Source organism: Mirounga leonina, unplaced genomic scaffold (assembly GCF_011800145.1).
Source record: "Mirounga leonina isolate KUSES-001 unplaced genomic scaffold, KU_Mleo_1.0 Mir_170, whole genome shotgun sequence".
Lineage (NCBI taxonomy): Eukaryota > Metazoa > Chordata > Mammalia > Carnivora > Phocidae > Mirounga > Mirounga leonina.
The window spans coordinates 32,657,152-32,673,946 of record NW_023270433.1 but is presented as its reverse complement, the minus strand read 5'-3'; the positions used below and the strand labels follow the sequence as shown (position 1 = coordinate 32,673,946).

Here is a 16,795-nt window from a genome sequence, read left to right as displayed (position 1 = left end):
GGGGAAATGTCAGGTGTAACAACCACAACTATCTCCAGAGATTGCCAGGTGACCCCTGAGGGCAACATTGTCCCATTCTGAGAACCACTATTACCACCTGAGATCAAACTTGAGTTTTCTTTCTCCTGTCTTCTCTTTTCTGCCCTACCTTAAATTGCTTTTGGCCAGTGAAAATTTAGTATATGTATAATCTGTCTCAGAATAAAACATTGTCAGATAATCAGTTATATGTACAGAATTATCAGCTTGCTACCCACTTTGCTATATTGCATATATAGTGAAAGGCTTTCAGTCAACATTATGTAATGGTCTAATTAGGGATATCTAATTGGAAATCTAATATAAGATGGCTAGAATCTTTGTAGTTAGGCATTTGTTTGTATAAGAGGAACTAGAATAGGACCTTAAAATGTGTTTCTCTTAATTGATGTTGCTTGTATATTTGTACTTAATTTATAAGAAAACTTATATTTATACTTAATTGGTGTTGCCTCTCTAATGTGCCCATTTTCCCTTGCCAGAAGAGCATAAACATATAAAATATTTGTTTCCCTAAAAATGAAAAGGATTTGGTTCTTTTGTTTTGGTCTCTGGGGAAAAAAAAAGTTTATTTGAAAAAATTAAAAATTAATAGAGATTAGAAGTCTGCAATAGTAAATAATAAGTAAATAAAAATAAACTCTTTGAACCTGTTTGCTATGCATATGCTTAAAAAAAATATGTAGGTAATGTTTTTTAACCATTTTTTAAAACAAAATAGTATGGCTGTCTTTTTTTTTTAAGATTTTATTTATTTGAGAAAGAGAGAAAGCACAAGTGGGGGGGGGGGCAGAGGGAGGGGGAGAAGCAGGCTCCCCAGTGAGCAGGGAGCCCAATAGGGGGCTCTATCCCAGAACCCAGAAATTATGACCTGAGCCAAAGACAGATGCTTAACTGACTGAGCCACCCAGGGGCCCCAATTATGGCTGTCTTTCAATACATATGTGACTTTTTATGTCTATACAGTGTTTGAAGTAAAAATTTCTCCTCTCTCCATGTTTATTATGGAAGTTAATCCACTCTCGTGGTTTAAAAAAATCAAATCGTATAGAGCTAATAATATAAGCTCTTTGGTTTGAGATGGATGATGATAGTATAGTGTCAGGGGCACTAGAAAAAATGCTGCCACTGCCACCCTAATTGTATTGTCGATGAAGTGAGTATGACAGTGATAGGAGTTTTCACACTTCTGAACTTTTATCCTCAGCACCGAGTATAGTGTCTGGAACGTAATAAGCTCTCAAATACTTGTTAGATAAATGAAAGACAGTATCTTTCTCTAGATTTGTAGTATAGACATTTGTTTTCTTTCCAGGGTCCTGTAATGCCAGGGAGTCATTCAGTTGAAAGATTTGTCATAGAAGAGAATCTTCACTGTATCATTAAGTCCCACTGGAAGGAAAGGAAGACTTGGTAAGATTCTTTTCACGGTAACTTTTTGAGTGGAGAAAAAGTAGTAATTTTGATTTGGTAAGAGGAAAATGTATGTTAGGAGTGTAAGAAAATCTTCCTCTCTTCCTGATGCCCTGTCTTGCTAGGGAGGACCAATTTCTAAAGACCCTTCTTTGCTTTTTCAAGGCCCTTCACACTCAAATAGTATCTCTCTGGCTGCTTCATAATACTATAGTGTTTTATAATAATGTGCACATGATGTTGGCTTTTTTGTGTGGGTATTTGCCATATGCTATGGACAAACTAACTTGAATGACTGTTTTTGGTATGAATGTTACGGGAATAAAAGAATATTAATAGTTTTCTAACATTTAGATACCAAGCTTTGGAAAAGTTTATTTTTAGTATTTCCTTAAGCCTTGGAAAGTTTTGGTTTAGATTTTAAGGTGGAAAGGAATACAGTATTTGGGGAGTGGTCTACTCTATTAACACTTTTAAAGTTAGTAGATCTGAATATGCTTTCTTAGTAATATTACTTTTACTGCTTTTGATCTTTCAAGGAGTTTTGGATGCATTAAAGAGTTTCTTCGTGGTAAACAAAGTAGTTTGGCTATAGTTAATTAAGTGAAGTACCTGAAATCTAGAGCATTTCAGAAAAGATTTCTTTCCCTCGAATCCAAATGCGCTGCTTTTGGAGCTGTTTATTTGATTTTTTTATGTATCTTTGTATACTTACTAAACTTCAGTTACACTTTTTATAGTGCTGCACAGCTGGTGAGCTATCCAGGGAAGAACAAGATCCCCTTGAACTACCACATAGTTGAGGTACGCATTCCACATGGAGCATGTTTCTAAGTTTCAGAATCTTTCTGCTGATTTTAAAGTGTAATAGACTCTTGGCTTTTTTTTTTCCCCTCGCAACTTGTCAGGTACTGAAAATTAACACAGGAGCAAGGACATTACTGTCAGTTTTGGTGCTCTGTTAGCCATGTTAGTAAAGAGAAAAGAGAAGGTTGAGACCAGTAGCCAAATGGAATATTGTGTTGCCCATAAATTATTTATAGTGTATGTCTTCATTCATGGATAGTGTAAGTTACCTCCAGTCCTATCAGCACATTGTCCACTTACCAGATACATAATTGGCTTGAATACTTTAAAATATTGTATTACTGGGGCACCTGGGTGGCTCAGTCAGTTACGCGTCTGCCTTTGGCTCAGGTCACGATCCCTGGGTCCTACAATTGAGTCCCTCGTGGGGCTCCCTGCTCGGTGGGGAGCCTGCTTCTCCCTCTCCCTCTGCCACAGCCACTCCCCCTGCTTGTGCTCTCTCTCTCTCGTCAAATAAAATCTTTTTAAAAAATAAATAAATAAAATATTTTATTACTTTAGGCAAATAACCTATCCTTAACTGTGTTTATCTGGCTTCTTACTGCTAGCATACTCATACTAGTATATTCCCTGTAACACAAGGTAGGGAGAAGTGTGAGTATTCCTCGAAATCAAAAAAGCCCATTGTTTTTGGAAGTAGGAAGAAAAGATGATGCTTTTGACCCCATATTAGGTCATGCAGAGGGGTGATAGTAGTAGTTAAGTTGAACGCCTTATAGAGATTTATGTTCTAAAAAACTGTTTTCACTTGACACATACATGAGTCAGATTGTCGATTGCATTATTCCTTTTTGTTAAAAAACTCATGAAAGTGAGCACAGTTATGATGTATTACAGATTCACTTTTTATTCATACTGCATTTGTGTGCTTTCTTAAAAATACTGCATTTGTTCTGTCTTTATAAAACTTGAGAGTATGTTTAGACTATGAACCTGACTCATTGACACGTCTGTTGAAATGCAAAATGTAAGTCATATTTTCAAATCTGAAATATGTGTAAAAATTCATCAGAATGAAGTACAGAGGGATGGGAGATGGGAGTGAGAAGAAAGAATGCAGACCCAGGCTTTAGAATTCCAGATAGGTGGTCCATGAATTATATAGGGAGGGTAGAAACAAGTTTCTGAACAACAATCATGGCAGAGAAATCTTGGACTACCAAAGAGATGGCCAGGCACCATCTCTTTTTAAGTAGTTTTGAAGGAGCAGCCTGGAATGACTTGACTGTCTTCTCTTCCTATCCTCAGAATCTAGTGAGGGTTTTTACTACTAGGAATGAAACCCTGATGGATCAGCTGCCTGAATCAACTCTGATATTTCCAGAGTTGGAATTTAATTGCACAGTTCTTTGGCAGTATCAAATAAGCATTAATTTTTGTGTATTCTTATTTGAGTTATAGAAGGATGAAATTTTCATTACAGTATTCAGTTACAGATGTCCATGTTTTAAAGAGCATAATTTTAAAGATTAAAAAGGAATTTTTTTTATTATGCATGCCATGGAGTTAGAGTTTACGTTTAGAATGTTGAAGTCTTTCTGATGAAAGTACAGATACCTGCTGAATTGAGTTCTGACTCATGAATTCTTCTGTAGGTGATCTTTGCAGAGCTGTTTCAGCTTCCAGCACCACCGCACATTGATGTGATGTACACAACACTGCTCATCGAGCTGTGCAAACTTCAGCCTGGCTCTCTACCCCAAGTTGTATCCTTCCCTTTGCTTTTAAACTTAATTTAAAAGACTATTAAATATTTCTTACTGAGTTTAAATCACTTCCTGGACAGTTTGGCCATTTCTTCAAAAGTTAAACATCCGTGTAAACATACGTTAAACACAGTCCAGCCAGTCCACTCTTAGGTATTTACCTAATGGAAATGAAAGCACATTTCCCTACAGAGATTTGGGCATTAATGTTCATAGAAACTTTATAATAACCCCAAATGAGGCAATCCAAATGTCCATCAATATATGAATGAATACACAAATTTGTCATATCTGTACAATAGAATACTACTCAGGAATAAAAAGGAACAAATTTTTGGTGCAGGCAGCAACTTGAATGAATTGCAAAATAAGTATGCTGAATAAAAGTTGCCAAACAAATAAGAATTTATACTCTATGATTTCATTTACACAAAATTCTAGAAAATGCAAAGTAATCCAGTGACAAAAGACCAATATTTGCTTGCAGACACAGGGGAGGAGGGGGAGAAAGGATTCCGAAGGAGCGTGGGGAAAGTTCAGAGTAGAGGTGATGTATATATTCACTGTGTTTATTTCACGGGTGTATGCAGGTCAGATTTATTGTATATCATTGGTAACTTACTCAAAGCTGTTTTTAAAAAAATCAATTATATGAAAAGATGCCCAGCATTATTAGTCATTATACAGACTTCTAAAAAATGTTATTTTTTTTATCACAACTTATTTTGAAGAAGGATGGAGAGTAGTTTTCCTTATCCTCAAATTCACAGCTTGCACAGGCAACTGAAATGTTATACATGCGTTTGGACACGATGAACACTACATGTGTGGACAGGTACAGTAATTGCCTTATTTCTGTACTGATGGCTAGCAGCTTCTCCTCCCTGTGCTGTATAAAAGAATTGGATCAGTAAAACATTTGCCTTTTTAGAATTTCTAAGTTGATTTTTCTTTCTTGCCTCCCCAAAATAATCCTCTATATAATAATAAAACTCACAATGTAACATTATACTTTCTAGTACAACTTCCAATATGAAATGATGGCCATGCTGAGGTTTTCTTTAATTTCATTCATTGTTTACCTGTTTGGTGCTTTGGTATAATTATACTTTTTCCTTTGTAATTGGGTATGTAAGCTTTTAAAATAGGCTTTATACTAACTATCCCCCATGCAGAAGCAGAGTCTAATACTGTATACTTATGTATAAATATGTATTATGTGTGTATTTTTGTTTATAGATAGTATCTGCTTCTAGAATAATTAGCTTCTGCATAACTACAGCTTGAAGACTCAGTTAATACCAAAGACCATATTGGATTGTTAGAGGTGTGGTAATTGCATGCCCACTGTCTTCTTTGGGGGCAGGCCTGGATACCACCTTCATCAGCTGGTATTCTTTCTTACCTCTGTCAGTTTCCCAAATCAGATTGGGACAGGTACTGAACATTTCTCCAATTACCAAGATCTTTCATGTCCATTGTTCAGATTGCATATCTGAACTTTATCAGTAAGCACTACTCTATGTCAGACCTATTATCCTGAGTAATTTCAGTGATTGCAATTACAGATCTGTGAGGGACATGCTTTAAGAAAGCGTCTTCTGATTTTTCTCCCAGTCTAATTAATAAAACTAGGAGTTGTGTTGGACATCACGTTTATGCCATTTGAAATTCAGGAAATACATATTGGGCTCTTACAAATTTCACAGCATTATACTGTATACTAAGGTGATTTACATCATAGATCAGATGTATTTTTAGGGGAAAAGAGATGTATATTTTGTCTGTGGTGAAAAGGGTATAGTGTGGTAATGAGAGACTATGGCTCTGCCGCTTATAAAATGTTTTATCTGCAGTTCCTTTAATCTTTTGCCTCTGTTACATTGTCAGTGAAATGGGGGAAGATAGTACATTACTTGAAAATTATTGTGAGATTTCAACTATATATATACGTGTGTGTGTGTGTAACGTATAGACATACACACACACACACGTGTGTATACGTAGTGCCTGCCACAAAACAGGCACTCACATCAGATCTGTTATTCATTTAAAAAGGATAGTTCTATTACAACGAGTGAAATAGGGGACTGTTATTTTGGGGGAGAAGATGAATTAAAAGATTTGCAGAGAAAAGGGTAAGTGACAGCAGAAGATACAGCTTTGGTAGGGGGATATGATTTTCATTTAACTCTATAAAATAGGGTTTTATTTGTCTGAAAGATTATATAAGTTCCTGTTACAAACTGCAACCATTCATCCTTTTCTGTCCCCCCCCACCGCCTGCCCACTTCTCTCTATAGGTTTATTAATTGGTTTTCCCATCATCTAAGTAACTTCCAGTTCCGCTGGAGCTGGGAAGATTGGTAAGTGGTCGTACGTTTTATCTTTCCTTTCTCTGCAGTCTATCGTAATAAAGAAAACTAAATATTTAAAGCTATAACATAAATAACAATCTTCTACACAGTCTGAAATACTTTTGGTATACGTGTGTGTGTGTGTGTGTAAATGAAATAATTTAGGTACAGGGAAACTCATTGTAGCTAAGTACACATTAGGTATAAGTGCAGATTATGTGTAAGAACTTATACAACTACCATTTTCTCATTAGGTCAGATTGTCTTACTCAAGATCCTGAAAGTCCCAAACCAAAGTTTGTAAGAGAAGTTCTAGAAAAATGTATGAGGTAAGTTAGTTCTTTGTGTTTTCTCCTTAGCTTAGTTCTCCTCATTTCTATGGGGGGGATTGTTCTCTTCTTTGTATGTGTGATGTATGTCCAGAATATCATTTTCTACATCCAAGTACCGGCCTCTCTTCCCTTTCAGTTTTTAGTCAAGCCATAGGCTTAAAAAATGAAGCAGCCATGCCATCTGGATTCTGTGGGAATTAGGCCAATGTTTTTTTGTCAAATATACTTTGAAATAATTTCACATTTCAGGAAAGTTGCCAGAATAGTGCAAAGAACTCTGTATCCTGTTCACTTAGATTCCCTAGTTATTAACACTTCACCACACTTGTTCAGATGTTCACTTCTTTTTCCTTCCTGTATGTATACACCCATCACGTTGGTCTTCTCCTAAGCCCTCTGAAAACAAGCTGTAGATGTGATGGCCCATGTCCTTTAACAGTCCACTGTATCTTTCCTCAAAGCAAAGACGCTGCTAAGTGGCCCGCATGCAGCCCTCCAGATTAGGAAAGCAACTGTGGTACAGGAGTGCGGCCACCCGGCCTGCAGACGAAACCTTGCCAGCCGTCACGATAATGTCTTTTCCTTTTCTGGGCTGGAGTCCTCTCCAGGAGCACAAGGGTAGCATTTAGGTGTCACTCTCTTCCCATTCCTCACTTGACCAGTTACCCTTTGCTGTCTTTCGTGTTTTAAAGAATCTAGGCCTTTCTTTCTTGAGTCGCCCCCAAGTGTGCTCCTAACCAGACTCAGGACTTACATGGTTGATAGTCTTCCTCGTGCATCGCGTCAGGAGGCCCAGGAGCCCTGCCCCTGGAAATGTTAACCTTGGTCACCTGGTCATGTCCATGTCTGCCAGGCTTCTCCACCTTAAATTCACCATTTTTCCCTTTGTAATTGATTAATATTTTGTGGGAGATATCCTGAGATTATACTCCTATTCTGCATCAAACGTCTACTGACAGCTGCTACTTTTATCTGCCACCACCATGATGACTGCCAAGTAATGATTCTCTTTTTTCATTTTTTCTCTGCATTTATTAATTGGCATTCTGTAAGAAAGCACTATCCTTTTTAGCCCATTTATTTATTTATTCCTGTGTTTATATATCTGTAGGGACTAATGGATTTCTGTTTCCTTCAGTGAGTTATAATCTCTTGCTGTCATTAATTTTGATGCCTAAGTTGTCCCTGATTTGTTTATTGGGGAGCCCCTTGTGCCTCCTGTGTCCTTTTTTTTCCTCTCTTAATATCCCCCTCCATTCATTAAGCACTTCATTATTTTTGGCATAAGCTGTCCCAGACCCAACTTGTGTTTCCTTGCCCCTCCCCTGGAATCATCTATTCACAGAGCCCACGTTTCTTTTCTTTTTTCTTTTCCTTTCTTTTCTTTTCTTTCTTCTTTTCAAGATTTTTTTTATTTGGGAGGGAGCACGCGCGCATGCTTGCATGTGTGCACGAGCAAGCACAAGCAAGGGGGAGGGGCAGCGGGAGGAGAAGCAGGCTCCCCACTGAGCAGGGAGCCCGACGTGGGGCTTGATCCCAGGACCCTGCGACCATGACCTGAGGCAAAACCAAGAGTCTGACACTCAACCGACTGAGCCACCCAGGCGCCCCTCACAGAGCCCAAGTTCCTAATAGTGGAGTATGGTATTTAGGGACCAAGATCTGGACACTTGATGTGCTCATTGCTCTTGGGATGGACAAAGATAGTATATACATTTATGCACACAGACACACATACATAACTTTTCATATCCACCTAGGTGTGTGTATCCCTCCAGCTCTACCTCATTTTTTTCTAGCCTTCCCCTTGCCATGATTTCTAAATACCTTTTCAGGCAGTAGGAAACTTGGCTCCCGTTAGTCTTGATATACATTTATTTGCTACAATATAATCAGTCTCCCCATCATGGAGTCTCCTCTGCCCCACCCTACCCCAGTACCACTCCACATCCTTGGTCACCAGGCTTGTAGACCCACCGGCCCACACCTCACTGTGAACCAGTAAGTTTTGAAGAAGGCCTTAGTTTCAGTATGCTATCATAGACAAAAGCTTAAAGGACTTGTTTTCCCCTTTGGCTTCTGGGCTGTCAGCTGAGTCCAGGGTGTTAGAGATGGGACTCTCCTGGTAAGTTAGAGGTACCAAAGAGGGGAACTGATGAACGGTATTTTCTGAGGCTCTTATTTGTATTATAGGTTGTCTTATCATCAGCGTATATTAGATATTGTTCCTCCTACCTTCTCAGCTCTATGTCCTGCAAACCCAACCTGCATTTACAAGTACGGAGATGAAAGTAGCAGTAAGTAACACAATATAGTTCATTCCATTGTCTTTTAAAAGTACCAACACCAGTATTCTCTGAAGTCAGTTATTTAAGGTGGAGAAAGTGAACTTTTTCTTTTCTTGGGTTTATATTTTGTGTTTGAAAGGTGATCTATACTAGTCACTGTTGTTTGCCCTGTCATTTTGAAGATTCATGATTTACTTAGTTATTATTGGTTTGTAATTTTTTTCTTAATATTGTTTATGTTATAGCCATGACATTATTTTAAGTATGCTGCTAAGTACAGCAAGTTGAATGTAGAGCCAGAACTTATTAAGATGAGAGTGTATCTGTCATGGCAGTAGAGAGTATCTGAATTATCACATGATACCAGTTCAGGTGTGGGAACATAGGTGCACATAGACTGTATTTTGACCAGCAATATGCCTCTAGAAGTAAATTCTTAAATACGGTTTTTTCACTTTTTGGTTACCTTATGTCTGGGATTATGCTGTGAATCAGAGGGCCTAGCCTGTGATCTGCCATTTTGTGCTTTATGTTTAAGGAAGATCACATTGGTGATCACTGGCAGAGAGTTAGGTGCAGAGGTTTTCCACGTTAGTCTTTGCAGATGGCACTGCACATGGCTCCTCCGTGGGCCTCCCACTTCATGGTGTGTGGCACTTCTTGCATCTTGAAACTCACTCATCTCCCTTGCCTTCTGTGCCCCTGGTTCTCCAACTCCACCTCACACTACACCTGTTTTCCTCGAAGTAAACTCAGTTGGTCCCAATGCTGAGCACATCTGCTGTGTCACTATGTCACTTAATCCTTAAGACAACTCAGAGAATCAATGTGTTTATTAGACCAATTTTACCATGAGGAAGATCTTCAAAGAGGTGAAGCCAGAGTGAGATGGCTTCCGAGTGGTAGAGCCCCGACTCACGTCCAGCCTTCCTAACTGAGCAGCTTCGCCCTTCCCGCTGTGCTTTCCTGCCAGAGCAAAGCTTGGTGCAGCAGCGCTCGTACGCGCTGAGTCTTGAGCTCTGCTTTATCCTGGCCCAGAGAACCGTCACGTCGTCGTTGATAGCAACAGCTCAAACTTTTGTTGAACGTTGAGTTTTCTTTATTCCCGTAGAAGCAGATGAGCCTAACAGTTAAAGCCCTCATAACAGTTGTCCCTACAATGTTATTTGTCACTGCTTCCCAAGTGGACCCCTGCTCCAGCCAGGCCACTTCCTCTTTTATTTATTCCGGGCTCATGGTTCTTGGTTTTGCCTTTATTTGTGCCATTAACCTCGGTCTGGAAAGCCCTTTTTCTCACCAGTTCCTGTGCTCTCTCCAGGGTCTGGCCCAAGCTCCTCTTCTGTAAATACTAAAGTTTAGCAAGCCAGTTTTGTGTTGCTCTGGCTACTTTGTTTGTGACTATCTTGGTTCCCCCACTACAACGTAGACCCTTTAGTGACAGGTTTCTCTTTTTCTTCACTTATTTTCTCTCCTACTTTAAAGTAAAAGCACACAGCACATGGGACCTATTGTAATTGACTTCATTCAAAATGCTTAGCAACTCCTGTTCTATGTCAGGATTGTCTTTTTATTTGTTACCCCTTTGTCTGCCTTACATTAAAAGATTTGCAGTTGCTCTGGTGATGCCATACACTATACATTAGTGCAGATTTTATACAATAAGGACTCAACAGATAATAACTAATAGTAAATACATGGAGTCACAGCATATGAGCATCTGGCTTATACAGATTCAAGTGTATGGCCTAAGCAAAAGACAAAAGCAAATCTATCAAATTGGCAGCCTTTCCCTGTTCAAACTCAAACTTCACTATCCTAGGGAAAAGGAGGAAGAAGGGGCACTGACCAAAATGAAAGAAATACATTGAGTCTCAGCTTTTTAAAAGCTTAATAAAAGCCCAGGGATTTGAGGACTGTCAAAGGACAGTTATAGAAGTTTAAGTTTCTTGGTTATTTGGCTATTTACAAGAACAGTCTTAAAACTTGATCTACCCTCTTCCCCATTCTGTGCTTAGATTCTCTTCCTGGACATTCAGTTGCCCTCTGTTTAGCTGTTGCCTTTAAAAGTAAAGCAACCAATGATGAAATCTTCAGCATTCTGAAAGATGTACCAAATCCTAACCAGGATGATGATGACGGTAAGGGAATTAAGTACTTCTTCAGTGGAACTATGTATAGGCCAGGTTAAAGCATAAATATAAAGCATAATGTCAGTTCCTCTTAAGTCTCAGTGGATGCTCCTAACCAGTGGCCTGTTCAGTGTGTCAGTGGTTCCTAAAACCCAGCTACTCTCCCTTGTGTAAAAAGAGATCCTCACCTCCCTGTGACATAGCTTACATTCAGTTTAGAAACTAAACACAAAGGAAAATATGCTCTTACCGTTTAGAGATTTTTAAACATTCCCTGTTTTCACTTTAGAGAGGTTCCTGACTGGGAGGACTTAGTGAATTATAAAGTTGGATTTTTCACCAATTTTTAAACTATTACAATAATAATGTTTAATACATACTGAGTATGTACCATGTAATTCCAACCAAAATCCCTAGGTTTTTCTCTGGGCGAGAATGGGAAAATAGGCAAAATGATGTGTAAGTTTATCTGATCAGTAAATGAACAAGACAAAAAATGATGAGAGGGACTTGTCTTTTATCACATATTGAAAGATATCTTGAAAACTACAGTAACTAAAACAATGTGATACTGGCACCAAAAGAGACAAATCTGTAAAACAGATGAAAAGTCTACCGGGACAACTGGGTGACATTTCGGGGGAAGATTTTTTTTGTTAGACGAGTACATAAGGACACATGCCTAGTAAACGACTTCATCAAAATAAAACATGAATGGCCCTTGGGTTATTTTTTACTAGGATTTTGTTTGGATTTTTCTAAGAAATTTGTATTATGATAGAAAATATATTTAGAAAGCATATGTTGAAATGATGGTCATAAATTTGGACATTGTCAGACATCTTAAGACTTAGACTTAACTGTTAAGTATTTACTGAATTATTTTATTAATGTATTATTTGCCACCATACAGAGAGATATGAACAAGGAAGTTTATGTGGCATTTGTAAAAGAAATGGATCATATAAAAGAATTAGGGAAACAATCCCAAAAAACTAAGAATTAAGATTATGCTTAGTTTTATATTTTGCGTATTTGAAATCAGCAATGGTCTTTTATTGTTTCATTAGTATTCAAAGACATGACTGACATGTCTGACTTGCTTGGATGTGAGCATGCCATCCATCTAGCTCCAGGTGATGGACCAAGGAATTGCTATACTTATATTTTCTAGCTGTCTTACTGTGGAATATTTTTCAGATGAAGGATTCAGCTTTAACCCTTTGAAAATAGAGGTCTTTGTACAGACTCTGCTACACTTGGCAGCCAAATCATTCAGCCACTCCTTTAGTGCTCTTGCAAAGTAAGTGCAATAAGAACATATACTCTGTTTTGAGGGTTTGGCACGTTGCTTGGTGCATACCAGTGATACAGTAATCTTTAGCTAAAATGGTTGAACGTGAAGATCTTAGTATTGTCCTGTATTTTAATACAATGGTTCTGGTTTGTAGTAGCTAACACTGTTTGGCTCCTGTCAGTCCATGTGGACCGTTTGCCTATGTACATGGCAGGTACATTTTTTCATGTGTACTTTTAGAGAAACTAGTGAGAAACCTGGGTCCGTAGGACAATCATATATATAGTCAAGAAGCTCCCACCCTGTCTAAACCTCTTCCTAAAGGAAGGTAAGCAGAAATGAGAGCCAACTACATTGTGGGGAGTCACCCAAAGATTGACACCTATAGACAGAGCTTTCTACCACCTGAGACAATGCAGAAGAAGGAAGAGCATACAGATACTCCTGCAGCGGAGCGGAGAAACCAGGTCTCTACTGCAGGGTGCCCGCAGACGGCGCAGTCAGGCTACTGCTTCACCTGCGTTCAGAGACCGCTCCCTAGCCCTCACCTGTTCTTAGGTACACGGGAAACTGGGGTCCTAGGCTGATGGTGGTATATGGAAAATCTCTTTTAAGATTTTGTCACAAATTTCATACAGACCGTGAATTCTTAATCATACCTTTTATATCCTTAATGGTTAACATTCAGTTACTTTGTATTTATGTATTTCACTGTAAACTGAGTAGCATCAAAAAGGCCTTGAAAAACTTAAAATCCTTAATGACTTAAGTTTATCTGTGGTATTTTTACCCCCACTGTCAAAAGGTTTCATGAAGTCTTCAAAACCCTGGCCGAGAGTGATGAAGGAAAGTTACATGTTCTAAGAGTTATGTTTGAGGTCTGGAGGAACCATCCACAGGTAAAAATTGTAATTGGACATGTTGAGGCTCGGACTATATAGGTATAAAAATAAGGCAGTTAATGCCATTGTGTTAAAACATGAAATTTGAGTCTGTCTGTAGAATGGTTTTAAACTCTGTAGTTTTTTTTAATGCTGTAGAAGTCATGGTATTTGATTCATTCATCAAAGAGCAAATGTTATATGATCAACACATTTTAAATTTGTAGTAAGAATACTTGTTGCTTGGAAGAGTCTACCACTTGGGTTAGGAAAAAGTTATCAAGTCTACCCAATTTCTACAAACCAGCTTTGAGGCTTTCTCAAACCTCAATTACTGTTTTCATACTATATGTTTTAAAGAGGCATTAAAGTAATTGTGAATATATTAACACTTTTTTTTATAATAAAACATTCTTAGATTTTTTAATTTAAGGATTCAGCAGAGTTTGTATGTTTTGTATTCTCTAATTAATTTTCAAAAAATTTTAGGTGTTAACCACTAACAGTTTTTCTTTTCGCTCCATCTTAACTGGTGTTACAGTTCTCTTACTTTTTTATAGTAAGTACCAGAGCCAAACAGAGTGCAGAATAAATCTTAAGACCTAATGATTGAATTAATCCGTTCCATAACCACTGAAAATGAATTTCAGACTTTTTTTTTTTTTCCCAAAGATTTTATTTATTTATTTGAGAGAGAGAGAATGAGAGAGAGCAAGCACATGAGAGGGGGGAGGGTCAGAGGGAGAAGCAGACTCCCTGCCGAGCAGGGAGCCCGATGCGGGACTCGATCCGGGGACTCCAGGATCATGACCTGAGCCAAAGGCAGTCGCTTAACCGACTGAGCCACCCAGGCGCCCAATTTTAGACTTTCTCTTTTGGTTTTGTAGCCGTGGGATTTTTGTGGCTTCCGTGTAAGTGTGATTTACCCTAATGGTTCTTTTCTCACTGTAGATGATTGCTGTACTAGTAGATAAGATGATCCGCACACAGATTGTTGACTGTGCTGCAGTGGCAAATTGGATCTTCTCTTCAGAACTGTCTCGAGACTTTACTAGGTAAGTGTGGATTATTTTACAAAGTTTGTATTCTCTAAGAATCCGTTTATATTTGGTCTCATGCATGAGCTCCAAATCCTGGTTCAGACATCGTTAATATACCAGTGGTCCGATCTGGTAGAACTGGACTTGGCAAAAGATTCCTGGACAGTGCGAATACACAGCCAGGCAGTTTTGCAGTGCCTCTTAAGGACACACCTGTAAATTGAATCAGGACCCAGCCAGAGAAGCAGAATTGCTGATAAAGGATCCAGACTTGGGAGAGAAGATCAGGCTGTGTGTCAGGGTCTGAACTAGACAGTGGGTCGCAGGGAAGAGTTCCAGCTCAACTGGGGACCTGGAATGCATAGCAGGAGTTAGGAGAAACCAGAGTCACAGTAGATTAAGTATACATCATGGAGGGATTGAGGAAAAGTCTGGTGGACACCTGAGTGCCCATGGGGAAGGGAGGTGTCTCACGTCAGTCACGAAAAACCTAGATTTAATGCAGGAGATTCATTCTAGACCCATTTCCCCTACAGGAAGAGACTTTTCATTAAGCTTAGTTCTTACTCATGGAGTCCACAGGCTTTCTAACTGATTGGGACTGGAACAGTAGGAGTTGATTCAAAACAGGAAATAAAGGAATATTGCTTATAAGGATATAAAAATCCCCCACAGCTTTTATCCTCTTCATTGTATTCGGTATTGCAGAGGACACTGGTCTGAAATGAACTGAATCCTTAGGGTGCAAGGGTATGATCTAAAGTTACCATATCAGCCAGATTGGCGTTCATAAATGAAGGCAACAACATTTCTCAGATTTGCAAACTCTCAGAAAATTGACCACCCAGGTTATTTGGTAGCCATTATCCTGAGTGACTTAATGTTTGCAACTCATTTCAACCTCACCCCACACTATAGAGTGGGTTACATTATATTTTACAAAACAGGAAAGTGTTGCAGAGTGCTTAAGTAGCTTGTCCAAAGTCACAACTCAGTACAGAGTCAGAATTCAAACACAGGCATTCTTGAACGGATAAAGGGCTCAAAAGCTCCATCTGTTCTTGAACCCTAAGCTCAGGTATTCCTAACTCTGCAAAGCCTTCCCTGACCACCCCTTCCAGAGCTGAAGTGTTCTGCTCCTATGCCCTGTCCACTAATGCACTAGACTTTGAGTTTGATGACTAAGCTGTTTTATTATCTTCCACTGAAACTGCCGTCATCCAAGTCAAAATGTATGGAGGGAAGTCCTCTTCTGCACTGTATCTTGGGGTTAGGAAGAACTAACGAGTCTGTAGATGGACATAGTTAAAGACGCTGCTTCAGAAAAGAAACCATTTATGCAGCAAACTTTTTAAGGCACCTGCAAGGTGATCCTTCCTGAGCAATTTGCTGATTAAGAAGCGGACACATATTTATCTCATTCTTAAAAGCCCAGCAGTTGATAGCTATTGCGAACTAGTAAGTTCCTTAAATGTTCCAGAGAATTGGCTGAATGTATGCTATAGTTAAGTAGCATAAAGGATGTGAGATGAGCCTCAGATTCGGTTTCCATTTTGAGACAACTCCAATACATGATGTTTAAATTTAAAAGAGAGCGGTGCCTGGGTGGCTCAGTCGTTAAGCGTCTGCCTTCGGCTCAGGTCATGATCCCAGGGTCCTGGGATCGAGTCCCACATCGGGCTCCCTGCTCCTTGGGAGCCTGCTTCTCCCTCTCTCTCTCCCACTCTCCCTGCTTGTGTTCCCCCTCTCTCTGTGTCTCTCTCTGTCAAATAAATAAATCTTTAAAAATAAATAAATTTAGAAGAGAGAAAATATATTTTTGTTCCTAATGTACATATTTTTCTGGTTTGCCATTTCACTGCATTGAGTTATGTACACATACCTTTTATGCGTGTCTAGAAGGGGATGGAAATAAAAATGACAAGGACCCAGTACTGCCTTCCAGGAAGCTCACCTGAGTATAATGGGTAGAGACAGATGTTTGCACAATTTATAATACAAAAAAAATTTTAAGTGTTGCTGGAGAAATAGGACTAATTCTGCCTACTAAAGAGTGGAAGACCTTCAGCATGAGTAGATTATAAAAGTTGAGAGATCTTACTTTCTGTAAGTGTACTTGAACATACAGTAACTAAATGCTGTGTTACTTTAAGATTATTTGTTTGGGAAATCTTGCACTCCACAATTCGTAAGATGAACAAACACGTTCTCAAAATCCAGAAAGAGCTGGAAGAAGCGAAAGAAAAACTTGCAAGGCAACACAAACGGGTAAGTCTAAATGTCAATTCATAAATGGTCAAAGAAACTATGCCAGAAACTCTTAAAAATATTCAAAGTTCGGAGCGCCTGGATGGCTCAGTCAGTTAAGCCGCTGCCTTCGGCTCAGGTCATGATCCCGGGGTCCTGGGATCGAGCCCCACATCGGGCTCCCTGTTCAGCAGGAAGC

The 16,795-nt window shown here is 39.0% G+C and overlaps 1 protein-coding gene across 5 annotated transcripts in view; it reads left to right on the top strand.

Moving 5' to 3' along the window:
• NCBP1 (nuclear cap binding protein subunit 1) overlaps positions 1-16,795 on the top strand; it is a 38,857-nt gene that overhangs the window by 17,896 nt on the left and 4,166 nt on the right. For all 5 annotated transcript variants that reach the window (XM_035016244.1, XM_035016246.1, XM_035016247.1 and 2 more), the window contains 12 exons: positions 1,355-1,452; positions 2,193-2,256; positions 3,915-4,025; positions 4,796-4,860; positions 6,329-6,391; positions 6,637-6,711; positions 8,908-9,011; positions 11,018-11,140; positions 12,332-12,434; positions 13,234-13,327; positions 14,261-14,364; positions 16,503-16,617. In XM_035016244.1, the coding sequence (XP_034872135.1) occupies positions 1,355-1,452; positions 2,193-2,256; positions 3,915-4,025; positions 4,796-4,860; positions 6,329-6,391; positions 6,637-6,711; positions 8,908-9,011; positions 11,018-11,140; positions 12,332-12,434; positions 13,234-13,327; positions 14,261-14,364; positions 16,503-16,617 (1,119 nt within the window). The remainder of the gene's footprint in view (positions 1-1,354; positions 1,453-2,192; positions 2,257-3,914; positions 4,026-4,795; positions 4,861-6,328; positions 6,392-6,636; positions 6,712-8,907; positions 9,012-11,017; positions 11,141-12,331; positions 12,435-13,233; positions 13,328-14,260; positions 14,365-16,502; positions 16,618-16,795) is intronic.